The sequence below is a fragment of the Mobula birostris genome, chromosome 27, assembly GCF_030028105.1.
Source record: "Mobula birostris isolate sMobBir1 chromosome 27, sMobBir1.hap1, whole genome shotgun sequence".
Classification (NCBI taxonomy): Eukaryota; Metazoa; Chordata; class Chondrichthyes; order Myliobatiformes; family Myliobatidae; genus Mobula; species Mobula birostris.
Window position 1 is genome coordinate 9,153,292 of NC_092396.1, and position 16,261 is coordinate 9,169,552.

The 16,261-nt window shown below is 41.2% G+C and overlaps 1 protein-coding gene across 1 annotated transcript in view; it reads right to left on the reverse strand.

Moving 5' to 3' along the window:
• Window positions 1–177: 177 nt before the first annotated feature.
• LOC140188658 (tumor necrosis factor receptor superfamily member 11B-like) overlaps window positions 178–16,261 on the reverse strand; it is a 67,876-nt gene continuing 51,792 nt past the window's right edge. Inside the window, exons 6-7 of the mRNA XM_072245141.1 lie at window positions 14,693–14,799; window positions 178–1,190 (exon numbers count right to left, since the gene is read on the reverse strand). Of these exons, the coding sequence (XP_072101242.1) occupies window positions 1,015–1,190; window positions 14,693–14,799 (283 nt within the window). The 3' untranslated portion in view covers window positions 178–1,014. The remainder of the gene's footprint in view (window positions 1,191–14,692; window positions 14,800–16,261) is intronic.

A 16,261-nucleotide genomic window follows, 5' to 3' on the forward strand; every position in this document is an offset into this window, starting at 1 on the left:
GAGCAGACTCATTGGGTCATATGGCCTAATTCTGTTCCTATGTCTATGATCTTATGCCAAGCCGGAGGGATTTACCAGCACAGAGGTCTTGAGAGTACGATTCCAAAGTCAGTAAGGACACGGTTCCAGCTAGTTTCTTATGCTCACGGGGGAAGAGGCTTGACAAGTAAAATTGGAGGAGTTTTGTTTTTATTTTCTACATTATATGTTTTAACATAATAACATAACCGTTAGCACAACGCTTTACAGTGCCAGTGACACGGATTCAATCTCCACCACTGTCTGTAAGGAGTTTGTACATTCTCCCTGTGACTGCATAGTTTCTGCTGGGTTCTCTGGTTTCCTCGCACATTCCAAAGATATACGAATTACTATTCGTAAGTTGTTGGCATGCTATGTTGGTGCTGGAGGCATGACGACACTTGCAGGCTGCCCCCACACTATCCTTGGGCCGTGTTGGTTGTGGACACAGAGACATCTTTCACTGGATGTTTCGATGTACATCTGACAAATAAAGCTAATATTTTTCTTCGTTAAAACCCCAATTCTTCAGAGAAAGGATATTCCATCTGTTTAATTACAGTTATCTTAACAGCTATTCCCCACAAAGTGCTGAGATTTACTTTAATAAAACTTGAAATAAGCAGGCTTGAGGTTTAATTTCAAAGCTTATAAGCACTCAGTTAAAGGATAGTTCATCCTTTAAGCCTTCCTTCTTGGGATAAGGATTTTGGCTCATATTTTGAAGGAATAATTTACTGGAGGTGTGAGAGGGTGTAGACGCAAAAATTCTGAGGTATGACCCATGCTGTCATTAATCAGTTGCTTATAATAATTGAGCTCCCGTTTCTGACAGTCGATGGACTCATTTCAGCTGCATGAAAAAAATCAGTTTCTAATGGCTAAGAGGTCACCAGGTCAATAACTCAATGCAGATATCCACCTGGCTTCAATTGAAATTAGGCATCAAACTCCAGTAGTTTCTGTAGCCAGAGGTTGGTGTCAAACAGAAGTTCAATCCAGCCAATACTTGCCATCGTGTACGTATGAACTTGCTTGTATCTCAGATCTGGCCTCTGTCATTACAGGCTGGTAGTATTGTTTTTGGTTCTGTTCCTCAATGGGATAATACGTGTTTGAATTTCTTCCATTTTCCTGTACGGGGAATGGGATGTTGTCTTCTGTACTGCCTTTAAGTGCAAGAAAAATAGATACAAATGAACATTACAGTTAGGCGCCCTACCCGTAATTGCACAAAGGATTACAGAGCTGTAAAGTGCATTGAAAGATCCAGAACACCATTACTACCTCATTCCCTATAGAACCATCACAATGAATTAATTAAACTGCAGCACACAGCTGTTGAAAAAAGGAATTAAAGTGTTACAAAACAGAACCAAGATGGCAGTGAATCATTCAGCCCTCTGCATCTGCTCCTGTAGACAATAAGAATGTGGGGTACCATGGTAGTGTAATGCTTAGCATAATGCTGTTCAACTCCTTTGTCTTCTGTAAGAAAGTTCCTATGTTCTTCCCTTGTGCACCTGGGTTTCCGGGTGCTCCAGTTTCCTCCCACAGTCCAAAGACATGCAGGTTAGTCGGTTAATTGGTCATCGGAAATTGTCCTGTGATTAGGCTAAGGTTAAGTGGGTGAGTTGCTGGGCAGCGTGGCATACTAAGTGAAAAGGCCTATTCCGTGCTGCATCTCTAAATAAATAGTAAACTAGGTCTAAAAACATGCAGCATACAGCTGTTGAAAAAAAATAACTAGTCACGTATCTGAACCGAGGTGGCAATGCACCATTCAGTCCTCTGCTTCTGCCACTGTAGCCAAAATTATAGGAACCAAGTGTCGTCAGTTCACCTACTAGAAGGACGTCCCTTTAGAACAGAAGAGGGATTTCTTTAGCCAGAGGGTGGTGAATCTGTGGAATTCGCTGCCACAGGCAACTGTGGAGGCCAAGTGTTTATGTATATTTAAGGCAGAGGTTGATAGATTGTTGATTGGTCAGGGTATGAAGGGATATAGAGAGAAGGCAGGAGACTGGGTCTGTGAGAAAAAATGGATCAGCCATGATGAAATGGCAGAGCAAATTCGATGGGCCAAATGGCCTAATTCTGCTCACATATCTTATGGTCTAATGTACTTGCCTATACTGCCACCCCTGACAGGGCATTCCATGCATCCACCACTCTTGGCAAAATCTACCTCTGAATATGAGGAAGAGAGATGACCAATGATATTGACCCGAATCTTCACACTATTCATTCTAATGCGTAATTAAGCAGCCAATTAATCTATACAGTACTGTGCAAAAGTCTTAGGCACATATAGTGCCTACAAAAGTTATTCACCACTTGGAAGTTTTCATGTTTTCAACATTGAATCACAGTGGAATTAATTTGGTTTGTTTGACACTGATCAACAGAAAAGACTCTTTCACGTCTTAGTGAAAACAAGTTTCTACAAATTGGACTAAATTTATTACAATTATTAAACACAAGGTAATTCATTGCATAATTACTCACCCCCTTCAAGTCAGTATTTAGTAGATGCACCTTTACAGATGCTTTGATTCATGTGGCTAGGTCTCCATCAGCTTTGCATATCTGGACACTGCAATTTTTCCCCATTCTTCTTTACAAAACTGCTCAATCTCTGTCAGATGGCACAGGGATCATGAGTGAACAGCTCTTTTCAAGTCCAGCCACAAACTCTCAATTGGATTGAGGTCTGGACTCTGAGTTGGCCAACCCAGGACATTAACTTTGTTGTTCTTAAGCCATTCCTGTGTAGTTTTGGCTTTATGCTTGGGGTCAGTGTCTTGCTGGAAAACAAATCTTCTCCCAAGTTGCGGTTCTCTTGCAGACTGCATCAGGTTTTCCTCCAGGATTTCCCTGTATTTTGCTGCATTAATTTTACCTTCACAAGCCTTCCAGGGCCTGCTGAAGTGAAGCATCCCCTCAGCATGATGCAGCCACCATCATGCTTGTAGGGATGGTGTATTTTTGATGTGTGGTGTTGGACTTACACCAATCACAGTGTTTAGTCTGATGGCCAAAAAGCTCAATTTTGGTTTCATCAGACCATAGAACCTTCTTCCAGCTGACTTCAGAGTCTCCCACATGCCTTCTGGCAAACTCTAACCAAGATTTCATGTGAGTTTTTTCAACAGTGGCTTTCTCTCTGCCACTATCACATAAAGCCGCGACCAGTAAAACATCCAGTCAATAGTTGTACGCGCAGCCTCTCCCATCTCAGCCACTGAAGCTTGTAACTCCTCCAGAGTTGTCATAGGTCTGTTGGTGGCCTCCCTCACTAGTCCCCTTCTTGTATGGTCACTTAGTTTTTGAAGGTGGCCTGCTCTAGGCAGATGTACAGCTGTGCCATATTCTTTCCATTTCTTGATGATTGACTTAACTGTACTCCAAGGGATAGTCAGTGACTTGGAAATTTTCTTGCTTCCATCTCCTGACTTGTGCTTTTCAATAACTGTTTCGCAGAGTTGCTTGGAGTGTTCTTTTCTCTTTGTGGTATAATTTTTGCCAGGATACTGACTCACCAGCAATTGGACCTTCTAGGCACAGGTATATTTTTACTACAATCACTTGAAACACCTTGACTGTACACAGAGATCTCCATTTAACTAATTATGTGACTTCTAAAAAACCAGTTGGCTGCACCAGTGATGATTTGGTGTGTCATATTAAAGGGGGTGAATACTTATGCAATCAATTACTTTATATTTTATATTTGTAATTAATTTTGATCACTTTGTAGAGATCTGTTTTCACTTTGACACAAAAGGTTTTTTTCTGTTGATCAGTGTCAAAAAAACCAAATTAAATCCACTGTGATTCAATATTGTAAAAACATGAAAACTTCCAAGGGGGGTGAATACTTTTTATAGGCACTGTATATATAACTAGGATGCCTAAAGACTGATTTATACTTGTGCGTACGGGCTATGCCATAGGCCTGATTTATACTTTTGCGTAGCCCTACGCCGTAGCAAGCATCCATAGTTGTGTCTGCGTCGCTTTGCAATTCACCGCCAAAACGCTAGTTGGCGGTGGGATTTCTATGCCATCGTGTTGAGTTTCTCCGTGAGAGACATGGACGAGAAAATGCATTTCAATATTTTCGGATGCCGGCAAGTAGATTTGATGATTTGGTTCATTGTCTCCAACCATTTATTTCACATCAGTGTACAGACATGGCGGAGAAAAGCAACCGGAAATGCGTAGGAGGAAATGCGATGCTACCAAGCGGACCAATCACAATTGTTGCGGTCTGCGTCGCCGTGACACGTGAGTTACATTTTTGGGGAGGTGCACATCACCCTACAGCGTAGGGTATGTGGTACCTACAGCGTACATTTGACACAGAAGTATAAATTGGGCTTAAGACTTTTGCACGGTACTGTCTTCGTCAAAGAGGAGCGGAGAGCAAGTTTGTAAATCTGACAGGAGCTAAGGATGTTGGGAATGGCAAGGGTGGAGCACTGCAGGAGGGGTGCAAGAAGGACTGCCAGGGATTGTGGGTGGTGCAGGAGCAAACACACCCAGCCCTGAGACACCAGGCAAGGTCATTTGATTCCAAACAATTGGTTTATTGATCATTATAGAACATCACTCTGGTGCTTCCCATTCCCTGCTCTCTCCATTCCCCTTTTCCCAACCACGATTCCCCTCTCCCTGTCCCCTCCACACTCTCAGTCCACAATAGAGACCCAAATCAGAATCACTCACATATGTCATGATTTTTTTTTCTGCAGTAGTAGTACAGTGCAGGTAAAAGATCCTGAAGACACACACTCAACATTTTAGGAACAACTTCTTAGCCCCCACCATCAGATCTCTGAAGAGACAATGAACCTATGAACACTACGTCAGTTTTTGTTCTACTTATTTAATGTTTATGTATATTTTAAAATCATAATTTATAGTGCATTTTATTTATTGCACTGTACTGCTGCCACAAAACAACAAATTTCATGACCTACACCGGTGATATTAAACCTGATTCTGATTCAACATATAATAAGTATCTAGACAAGCACTTCAATCACCAAGGCACAGAAAGCTCTATCGCAGGGGTTCCCAACCTGCAGTCCACGGACCCCTCGGTTAATGGGAGCCCCTGTGATTGAGGGAAGAGCTGGTAAATGAGATTAGTACAGACAGGGTGGGCTGAAGCACCAGTTTCTGTACAGTGTGAGTCTATGACTCAAGAGAAAAATGTTTCACTCACCAATTCCTGTCATGGTCTCAATGTCCAAGATGTTGGATCTATATTCCATTGTTGGAGCTTCAGTTTCATTGGTGCTCATCATTGCCATCAGTGTCCTGGGCTTTGTTTCAGTAATACTCCCATCCACAGCTCTGCTGGTCTCTGGCACAGTTTTTAGTTTAATTTCTTCTTCATTGTCATCACATTTACCATGAGTGCCTTCCGTGTCACAGATGCATATAAACTGTTTAAAAAATGCACTGGGCTTGTCATATGGCATTGGTATTTCACTTTTTAAAAATAATATCTTTTATAAGCTATCACTCTTTTTGAGAACATCTGAAGAAATAATTCCTCTGGGCTATCTCCTTCAGTAAACTTGTTATAGTAGGTGCACCTGCTTGTTAAAGCAAATATCTAATCAGCCAATCATGTAGCAGCAGCTCCACGCGTAAAAGCATGCGGGCATGGTCAAGAGGTTTAGTTGTTGTTCAGATCTAACATCAGAATGGGGAAGAAATGCGATCTTAGTGACTTCGACCATGGAATGATTGTTGGTGCCAGACAGTGTGGTTTGAGTATCTCAGAAACACCTTGATTTCCAACGGTTTTCACACAGAACACCTTGAAGTGGATGGGCTACAGCAGCAGGAGACCACACGGTGTTCCAATCTTGGTTCCAATAGTGGCTGCTAGGTGTATTGCAACTGAGGTATGAAATTACTTCAGCTATTCAGCAAGCTCCATCACAGGCACAACTCCCCCTGCCACCCAGGACATCTTCAAAAGGCAATGCCTCAAGAAGGCAGCAACCATCAATAAAGACCCTCACCTTCTGGGATATGCCCTCTTCATGTTACTACCATTGGGGATGTGGTACAGGAGCCTGAAGGCACACACTCAATGTTTTAGGAACAGATTCTTCCCCTCAGCCATCAGATTTCTGAATGAACAATGAGCCCATGAACACTGCCTGACTATTCCTCTTTTACACTATTTATTTTACTGTAACTTATAGTAATTTTTTGTCTTTCACTGTACTGCTGCCACAAAACATCAAGTTTCATCACATATGTTAGTGATAATAACCCTGTTTCTGATTTCAGATTTCCTTTTGTTACAGGAATCCATTCAACCCATACCAGCTGTCAGAGCAATCTCACACTCCTACTTGTGTCCTTGTAACCCATTTATTCATTCATGCCCAATAGCCCCTCCCAAACCATGTTTCCTGTGGTGGGGGAGTCCAAGACCAGAGGATACAGTCTCAGAACAGAGGTACGTCCATTTAGAACGGAGATGAAGAGGAATTTCTTTCGGTGAATCTGTGGAATTTGTTGCCACGGGTGGTTGTGGAGGCCAAGTCACTGGGTATATTTAAGGTAGAGGTTGATAGATTCCTGATTAGTCGGGGCATGAAGGGATACAGGGGGAAGGCAGGAGATTGAGACTGAGAGGGAAAATAGATCAGCCACGATGAAATAGTGGAGCCACTCGATAGGCCAAATGGCCTAATTTTGCTCCTAGGTCTTATGGTCTTATGGTCAAACCTTCCACTAGCCCCTTATTCTAAGGATAAATTAAGTTGCCAACTGATCTAACAAACAGCATGTCTTTGAGATGTTAGCATATGTAGGAGACACCTAAGTGGTTGTAGGGAGAATACGTGAACTCCAAGCAGACGGCACTGGAGAACAGAATCAGACCAGGGCCACTGGAGCAGTGAGGCAACACTATTAATGGGTGTGTCATCTTCCATTGTTCAGAATCAGCTTTGATATCACCTGCATTTGTCATGAAATTTGTTGTCTTTGCATGTAAAAGCAAGTTGTAAGGACATATAAGAACATGAGAAATAGGAGCAGGAATAGGTCATTTAGCCCACTGAGCCTGCTCTGCTATTCAACAAGATCATGGCTGATATGACAATAAACGTTAATTCCCCGCAACGTAAAAATCTATCTAACTGTGTCTTAAATATATATAATGAGATTGACTCTTATTGTGTCCTTGGACAGAGAATTACACAGATTCACCACTCTCTGGGAAAAGCAGTTCCCCTCATCTCCCCATGCTAAATCTACTTCCCCCAAATCTTGAAGCTCTGTCCCCTAGTTCTAGTCTCTAAGCAGGAGGATACAAACACTCTATATAAAGGGATATAGTAGGAATGAGGAAGTGGATAAACAGTTAACAGCTGAAGTACGCTTTGAAGAAATGCAAGATTATCCATTTCGGTAGGAAGAATAGAAAAGCAGTACCTGATTTAACTGGACAGAGAGGAATATAGGCCAAATATGGGCAAACAGGACCAGCTGGAACGAGCATTTTTGGTGGGCATGAAGTGGAATAAAGGACCTGTTTCCATGCTTACCGGAGAAAGTCTAGTGAATCTGCTGTAGAGCCATATGGATATCCAATTGGATAAACAAAGCTTCTGGGCATGCACAGCAAATTGGGAAACAATTGGAATATTGACCTTGATTGCAAAGCAAATAGAGTATAAAAGAATAGAAGTATCTCTTTAAGACATATAATGTTGGTGGGACTACTCCTAGAGTACAGCATGCATATTTGGTCTTCTTTAAGGAAAGATATATATGCATTGAATTCAGCTTAGAGGAGGTTTGGCAGGTCAATTTTGAGGATGAAGAAGTTCTCTTAAAAGGAGCAAGTTCTTTGGAAATTAGAAAAACCTGAGGTGCACTCATTAAAACATGTAAGATTCTCTTTGTTGGGAATTGTAGAACAAGGGGACAGAGTTTCAAAATAAATGGTCACCCATCCAACACAGATGAGGAATTTCCTCTCTCAGACTTTAATGAATCATCAATGTTCACTATCTCAGAGAACAGTGGAGGCAGAGTAATTGAATTTTCAGAGGAGTCAGGGTTTATAAGAAAGAGGCAGGGAAGTTGAAGTGAGACTAGAGAGAGATCATCCATGATTTGACTGAATGGTGGAACAGGTTCAAGGGATCACACGGCTAGCTCTTGCTCATGTTATTTATGTTACTTCACTAATACTCACCCTCAGTTTGACCAGCATTCCAATTTCTGTAAGGCAAACATGACAAAATCAGTTTAAAGAGATGTCAAGATCTTTGACTTTGTATTAAACAAGCCACCCATTTGCAATGATTTGAAACAATTTATGTTTTGTCTTCTTAGCATTTAATGTATTTATTAGAGGAAGAGCCACTGCCCCTGCTTTCTACATAAGAGGTCTTGAATGTCAGTTTCCTAAACTCCCAATATGACCATAAAAAGGGTGACCCCTTACCTCGTATGTTAGATGTATTGCAGTGTGCTGATTTCAGTATTACAAGGACACAAAGAATGGTCATCACCACCATTATCAATACCATGTACAAGTTAATGGAATTTGCTGAAATAAAATTGATATGTATAAATATTGTTAAACATCTGAATAACTGTGACACATTTTCCTGAGTTAGGTGAACTTAAACCAGAGCTACTAAAACTTTTTGAAGACCTGAGGCTAGCTTCTTAGACCATAAGATCATAAGTCACAGGAGTGGAATTGGGCCATTCCATCATGACTGATTTATTATTCCTCTCAACTCCATTCTCCTGCTTTCTCCCCATAACCTTTGACACCCTGACTAATCAATAACCTATCAACCTCTGCTTTAAGTATACCCAATAACATGGCCTCCATAACTGCTTGTGGAAATTCATTCCACAGATTCACCACCCTCTGGCTAAAAAAATTCCTCCTCCTCACTATTCCAAAAGTTCATTCTTCTATTCTGTGTTCTGGTCTTAGACTTTCATAACGTAGGAAACATCCTCTCCACATCCACTCTCTCCAAGCATTTCACTATTCACCATCTCGTACTGGGGGCGCAGGGTGGACTACAGGATTGAAATAAGTTGCAGAGTGTTTAAAATTTTCCATCATGGGTACTAGCCTCCATAGCATCCAAGATATCTTCAAAAGGAGTGGTGCCTCAGGAAGGAAGTATCCATCATTAAGGACCCCCACCACCCAGAACATGCTCTCTTCTCAATGTTACCATCAGAAAGGAGGTATAGAAGCCTGAAGGCACACACTCAACGATTCAGGAACAGCTTTTACCCCCACCATCCGATTCCTAAATGGACATTGAGCCCATGAACACTACCTCACTACTTTTATTTATTTTGTTTTTTTGCACTACTTAACTATTCAATATACATATATAATTATTGTAATTTTTTCTATATTTATCATGTACTGCTGCCACAAAAATAACACATTTCATGACTTATGCTAGTGATATTATACCTGATTTTGATTCTGATTCTATAATATTCAATAACATTTCTTCGCTTCTGAAACCTGTTTGTTCCAATAAACTAGCCAGGATATTCAGGAAACACACACAAAAATTGCTGGTGAACGCAGCAGGCCAGGCAGCATCTATAGGAAGAGGATATTCAGGAAATGCTTTATCTTTTCTCATTTTCCCTTATCTCTCTATATATATGTGATGATGAAGTTCTTAAAGTTTTCATGAAGGAGATTACTATTTGCAAATGCCTCTTCGTTCCTCTCTGCTGGCCTACGCTCAAGTACTAATTGTGTTCCATTGAGTGACACCTCACCTCCAACTGTGGCTGACAAGTGAAGTCAAACACAAAAGAGAGGGCAAACTCTATAGCAAAAGTTAGTGGGAAGCTAGAGGATTTGGAAGCTTTTACAAAACAACAGAACTAAAAAAGTAGTAGGGAAAGAAAAGATGAAATATGAGGGTAAGCTAGTCAATAATATAAAAGAGGATATAAAAGCTTTTCAGATATATAAAGAGTAAAAAAAAAGAGGGAGAGTAATAATAACCATATAACCATATAACAATTACAGCACGGAAATAGGCCATCTCGGCCCTTCTAGTCTGTGCCGAACTCTTACTCTCTCCTAGTCTGACCGACCTGCACTCAGCCCATAACCCTCCATTCCTCTCCCGTCCATATATCTATCTAATTTAACTTTAAGTGACAACATAGAACCTGCCTCAACCACTTCTGCTGGAAGCTCATTCCACACAGCTACCACTCTCTGAGTAAAGAATTTTCCCCTCATGTTACCCCTAAACTTTTGTCCTCTAACTCTCAACTCATGTCCTCTTGTTTGAATCTACCCCACTCTCAACAGAAAAAGCCTAACCACGTCAACTCTATCAATCCCCCTCATAATTTTAAACACCTCTATCAAGTTCCCCCTCAACCTTCTATGCTCCAAAGAATAAAGACCTAACTTGTTCAACCTTTCTCTGTAACTTAAGAGATGAAACCCAGGCAACATCTTAGTAAACCTCCTCTGTACTCTCTCAATTTTATTGATATCTTTCCTATAATTCGGTGACCAGAACTGTACACAATACTCCAGATTTGGCCTTACCAATGCCTTATACAATTTCAACATTACATCCCAACTCCTATACTCAATCACGAGGAATTCTGCAGATGCAGATGCTGGGAATTCAAGCAACACACATCAAAGTTGCTGGTAAACGCAGCAGGCCAGGCAGCCTCTCTAGGAAGAGATATTCAAATCTCTTACTGGCTCTTCCTTCAGTTAGTCCTAGAGATGCTGCCTGGCCTGCTGCGTTTACCAGCAACTTTGATTGTGTGTTGCTCCTATACTCAATGCTCTGATTAATAAAGGCCAGCAAGCCAAAAGCTTTCTTCACCACCCTATCCACATGAGATTCCATCTTCAGGGAACTATGCACCATTATTCCTAGATCCCTCTGTTCTACAGCATTCTATAATGCCCTACCAGTTACCATGTATGTCCTATTTTGATTAGTCCTACCAAAATGTAGCACCTCACATTTTTCAGCATTAAACTCCATCTGCCATCTTTCGGCCCACTCTTCTAACTGTCCTAAATATCTCTGCAAGCTTTGAAAACCTACCTCATCATCCACAACACCACCTATCTTAGTATCATCTGCGTACTTACTAATCCAATTTACCACCCCATCATCCAGATCATTAATATATATGACAAACAACATCGGACCCAGTACAGATTCCTAAAGCACACCGCTACACACCGTCCTCCAATCTGACAAACAGTTATCCACCACTACTCTCTGGCGTCTCCCATCTAGCCGCTGCTGAATCCATTTTACTACTTCCACATTAATGCCTAACGATTGAACCTTCCTAACTAACCTTCAATGTGGAACCTTGTCAAAGGCCTTACTGAAGTCCATATAGACAACATCCACCGCTTTACCCTCGTCAACTTTCTTAGTAACCTCATCAAAAAATTCAATAAGATCTGTCAAACATGACCTTCCACGCACAAATCCATGTTGACTGTTCCTAATCAGACTCTGTCTATCCAGATAATTATATATACCATCTCTAAGAATACTTTCCATCAATTTACCCACCACTGACGTCAAACTCGCAGGCCGATAATTGCCAGGTTTACTCTTAGAACCCTTTTTAAACAAGAGAACCACATGAGCAATATGCCAATCCTCCAGCACCATCCCCATTTCTAATGACATTTGAAATATTTCTGTCAGAGCCCTTGCTATTTCTACACTAACTTCCTTCAAGGTCCTAGGGAATATCTTTTCCGAACCCGGAGACTTATCCACTTTTATATTCCTTAAAAGTGCCAATACTTCCTCTTCTTTAATTATCATACTCTCCATAACTACCCTTGTTTCCTTTACCTTACACAATTCAATATCCTTCTCCTTAGTGAATACCGAAGAAAAGAAATTGTTCAAAATCTCCCCCATCTCTTTTTGCTCCGCACATAGCTGTCCACTCTGATTCTCCAAGGGACCAATTTTATCATCAATAATGACACTGGAGAGGTTGAAATGGGGAACAAAAATGGTGGATGAACTTAATTAAGTATTTTGTGTCAATACTGTGGAAGACATCAGCAGTATGCCAGAAATTCAAGAAAGTCAGGGGCAGAATTGAGTCTTACAGTCCTAGCCACCATGCTGTGGGTTCAAATTCCCTTCCAGAGATTGGAGCTCATAATCACAGTTACACAGTGAATGGGGAACCACTGAGGTGTGTGGTAGAACAGAAGGACCTGGGAATACAGACCCATAATTTCTTGAAAGTGGCCTCAGAGGGTCCTTAAAGAGAACCTTTGGCACATTGACCTTCCTAAATCCTAGTATTGAATACAGGAGTTGGAATGTCATGTTGAAGCTATGTAACATGTTGGTGATGCCAAATTTGGAGCATTGTGTGCAGTTATGGTCACCACCTACATCAAAGATATCAATGAAATTGAAAAAGTACAGAGAAAATTGACAAGGATGTTGCTGGGATTTGAGGACCTGGGTTATAGGGAAAGGTTAAATAGGTTAGGATTTTATTCCCTAGAGTTTAAGAGAATGAGGGGAGATTTGACAGAGGCATACAAAATTATAAAGGGTATGGATATGGTAAATGCAAGCAAACTTTTTCCATTGAGGTTGGGTGAGGCTGGAACTGGAGGTCAAAGGTTAAGGGTAAAAGGTGAAACATTTAGGAAACCTGAGAGGGTACTTCTTCACTCAGGGTGGTGCGAGTGTGGAACGAGCTGCCAGAGGAAGTGGTGGACGCAGGTTTGATCGCAACATTTAAGAGAAGTTTGGATAAGTACATGGAATGGAGGGGAATGGAGGCCTATGCTCCAGGTGCAGGTCACTGGGATTAGGCAGAATAACTGTTCCACATGGATTAGATGGGACAAAAGGACTGTTTCTGTAACTATGATTGCTGCACTTTTGGTGATGTCATCCTCTAAGTGAAACATTATACCATCATCCGTTTGGTAAATGTGAAAAATCACCTGGCAGAATCTTGAATAAAAAGGCAAAGGAGGGAGCCCTGTTTGGTGTTGTATCCATTATTTATACCTCAACTTGCACCAACAAAAAAACCAAAAATATCTGATTGCTATCTCAAGTTATATTTGTGGGTGCTTGCTTTGTACAAATTGGTTGTTGTGTTTTCTGCATTACAAGAGTGACTGAATTGGAAGAGTGCTTCTTTGCACACACAGTGTATGGGAACGTCAAGGGGAACTGGAAAGTGATGCTGAGATACAAGCCTTTCTCTCTTGATGCCAAGAATTAATCCTTGTTTCGGGAAATCTAGGAAATTCTGAATATTGTGAAGTCACAAGGATCAGCTGCCATGTTTGGAATGTACCAAAATCCACTTCTCTGGTCAGCATTTTATTCCAAACTTCCAATATTAAGACCTAGAAGAGTGGATGTGGAGAGGATGTTTTCAGTAGTGGGGGAGTCTAGGACCAGAAGGCACAGCCTCCATGTAGAAAGAGGTCCCTTTAGACAAGAGATAAGGAGGAATCTCTTCATCTAAAGGGTGGAGAATCTGTGGGATTCATTGCCACAGACAGTTTTAGAGACCAAGTCATTGGGCATCTTTAAAGTTGAGATAGATAGGTTCTGACTAGTGAGAAGCACCAAGGGTTACAGAAAGACGGCAGGAGAATAAGGTTGAGGGGTTAATAAATTAGCCATGATGGAATAGCAGAGCAGACTTAATGGGCTGATTGGCCTAATACTGCTCCTATGTCTTATAGTCCTATGGTCTAATATTAAAGAGGCAATTGAAATAAATTTATTTTGAAGATCTTTATTCCATATTCCATGCTATGTTAATAGAAAGTATTGTTTTTGATTTCATCTTTGAAGTTGAAGCGGAAGAACCCAATAAGATTTCAAAGAAGAAAGATTAGTTTTATTTGTCACATGTGCATCAAAACATACAGTGAAATGTGTCATTTGTTTCAATGACCAACACAGTCAGAGGATGTGTTGGGGCAGCCCACAAGTGATGTCATGCCTCTGGCACCAACTTCCATGCTCACAACGTACTAATAACACTAACTCGTACCTCGTTGGAATGTGGGAGGAAACCAGAGTACCTGGCAGAAACCAATGTAGTCACAGGAAGAACGTACAAACTCTTTATAGACAGTGTTGGGAATTGGACCCCGAATGGCGATGCTGTAAAGCATTGAGCTAACCACTATATTACGTGCTATCTGCAATGTGATTTAAATCTGCAATTATGAACCAAAAAACCAAGATAGATTTACACGTGTATAGAGAAAACTGGAGCCAACTTGCCCACAACCTGCACCCACCAACATAGTGTGGTTATGTTGGTTGGGCAATAAATTTTGTCCAGAACTTCACCAACCTTCCTCTTCTTAGAATTATCTTTGGATCTTTACATCTGTCTAAGAAAGCAGTTAGCTTATCATCACATCAGTAAATTTCAAAGAACTTTATCCTTCCTTCTGTCTTTCAATCTATCACTTCTAAAGAAAATCAAAGATTTTATACATTCCAGGAAGCAAGTAAAGTTTACACATGAATCCTCACTTAATCTATGCTGGGCAGAAATTAAAATGTTGCTTAGATTTTTTAAAACTGCATGCAATACCTACTTAGCTTTTTAGAGATTTTTGGCTGCAAAATATTTGTCTCAGATTCACAGAGATTGTCAGAAGTGCTGTTGCCTTTATAACGAAGGATCATCCCCAAAGCTGTGCAACTGTAAAAGAAACAGTAGTCAGTGCCTTCTTCTTGACCACTGCAGGCACAATGAGGCAAAAGTGCATTAAAAAGTAAAAGTAAATTTATTATTATTGAAGTACATAGATGTCACCATATATGACTCTGAGATTCATTTCCTCGCAGGAAAACAGAAATACAATAGAATTTATGGAAAACTCGGTGAACAAAGATCGGCAAACAATCAATATACTATTCAACAAATTGTGCAAATAAATAAATAAATAAATAATGCTGAGAACATGAGTCCTTGAAAATGAGTGCATAGGTTGTGGAATCAGTTTGGTGTTGAGGTGATTGAAGTTATCCACGTTGGTTCAAGTGCATGGTGGTTGTAAGGTAATAGCTGTTCCTGAACCTGGTGGTATGGGACCTAAGGGCATGGCCTGAAGCTGGGGGTTCTTAATGATGGATGCTGCTTTCTTGTGGCAACGCACCTTGCAAATGCGCTCAATAGTGGGGAAGGCTTTCCCTGTAATGAACTGGTTGTATCCACCACTTTCTGTAGCCTTTTTATTCCTGGGCTTTGGTGACTCCATACCAAGCCATGATGCAACCAGTCAGGATACTCTACACGGTGCATCTATAGAAGTTTCTCAAAGATATTTATTTATTGAGATACAACATGGAATACACCCTTCCAGCCCTTTGAGTCTTGCCACCCCGATTTAACCCTAGCCTAATTACAGGACAAATTACCATGGTCAATTATTGTACCAACTGGTACGTCTTTGGATGGGAGGAAACCAGAGCACCCGGAGGAAACTCACATGGTCATGGGGAGGACATACAAACTTCTTTCAGGCAGTGGCGAGAACCGAACCTCTCTGGTAGTGCGAAGTGTGGTGTTAGTCACTACGCTACTGTAGTGGCCCAATGATGACATGCCGAATCTAGGCAAATTTCTAATGAAGTAGAGGCGCTGATGTGCCTTCTTTGTGATGGCCCTTGCCGCTGGTCCCAGGTCAGAGCCTCTGATATAATATCATCACTAGCAACATGGAACTAGGAACTAGGAAGATGAGCAAGAGACTAAGATAGTGCTGAGGAATAGATTTCATATCAATCAATATTAATCTCCCCCCCTTGTGCGGGGAAGGCTCTAAAACAGTACAGTTGAACCATCAGTGTAAGAATCCCGGGTGGACAAATAAGTCCACAAAGCATCAGGGACACACGTGTTATTCTAACCAGAAAATCTAGTTTGTAAGTGGTGGAAAAACACTGCAGAAAGTTGTGAGCTCAGCCAGCTCCATCATGGGCATCGAGGGCATCTTCGAAAGGCGATGCCCCAAAAAGTTGGCATTGATCAATAAGGATCCCCATCACCCAGGACCATGCCCTCTTCTCATTGCTACTATCAAGGAGGAGGTACAGGAGCCTGACGACACACACTCAATGCTTTGGTACCAGCTTCTTCCCCTCCACCATCAGATTTCTGA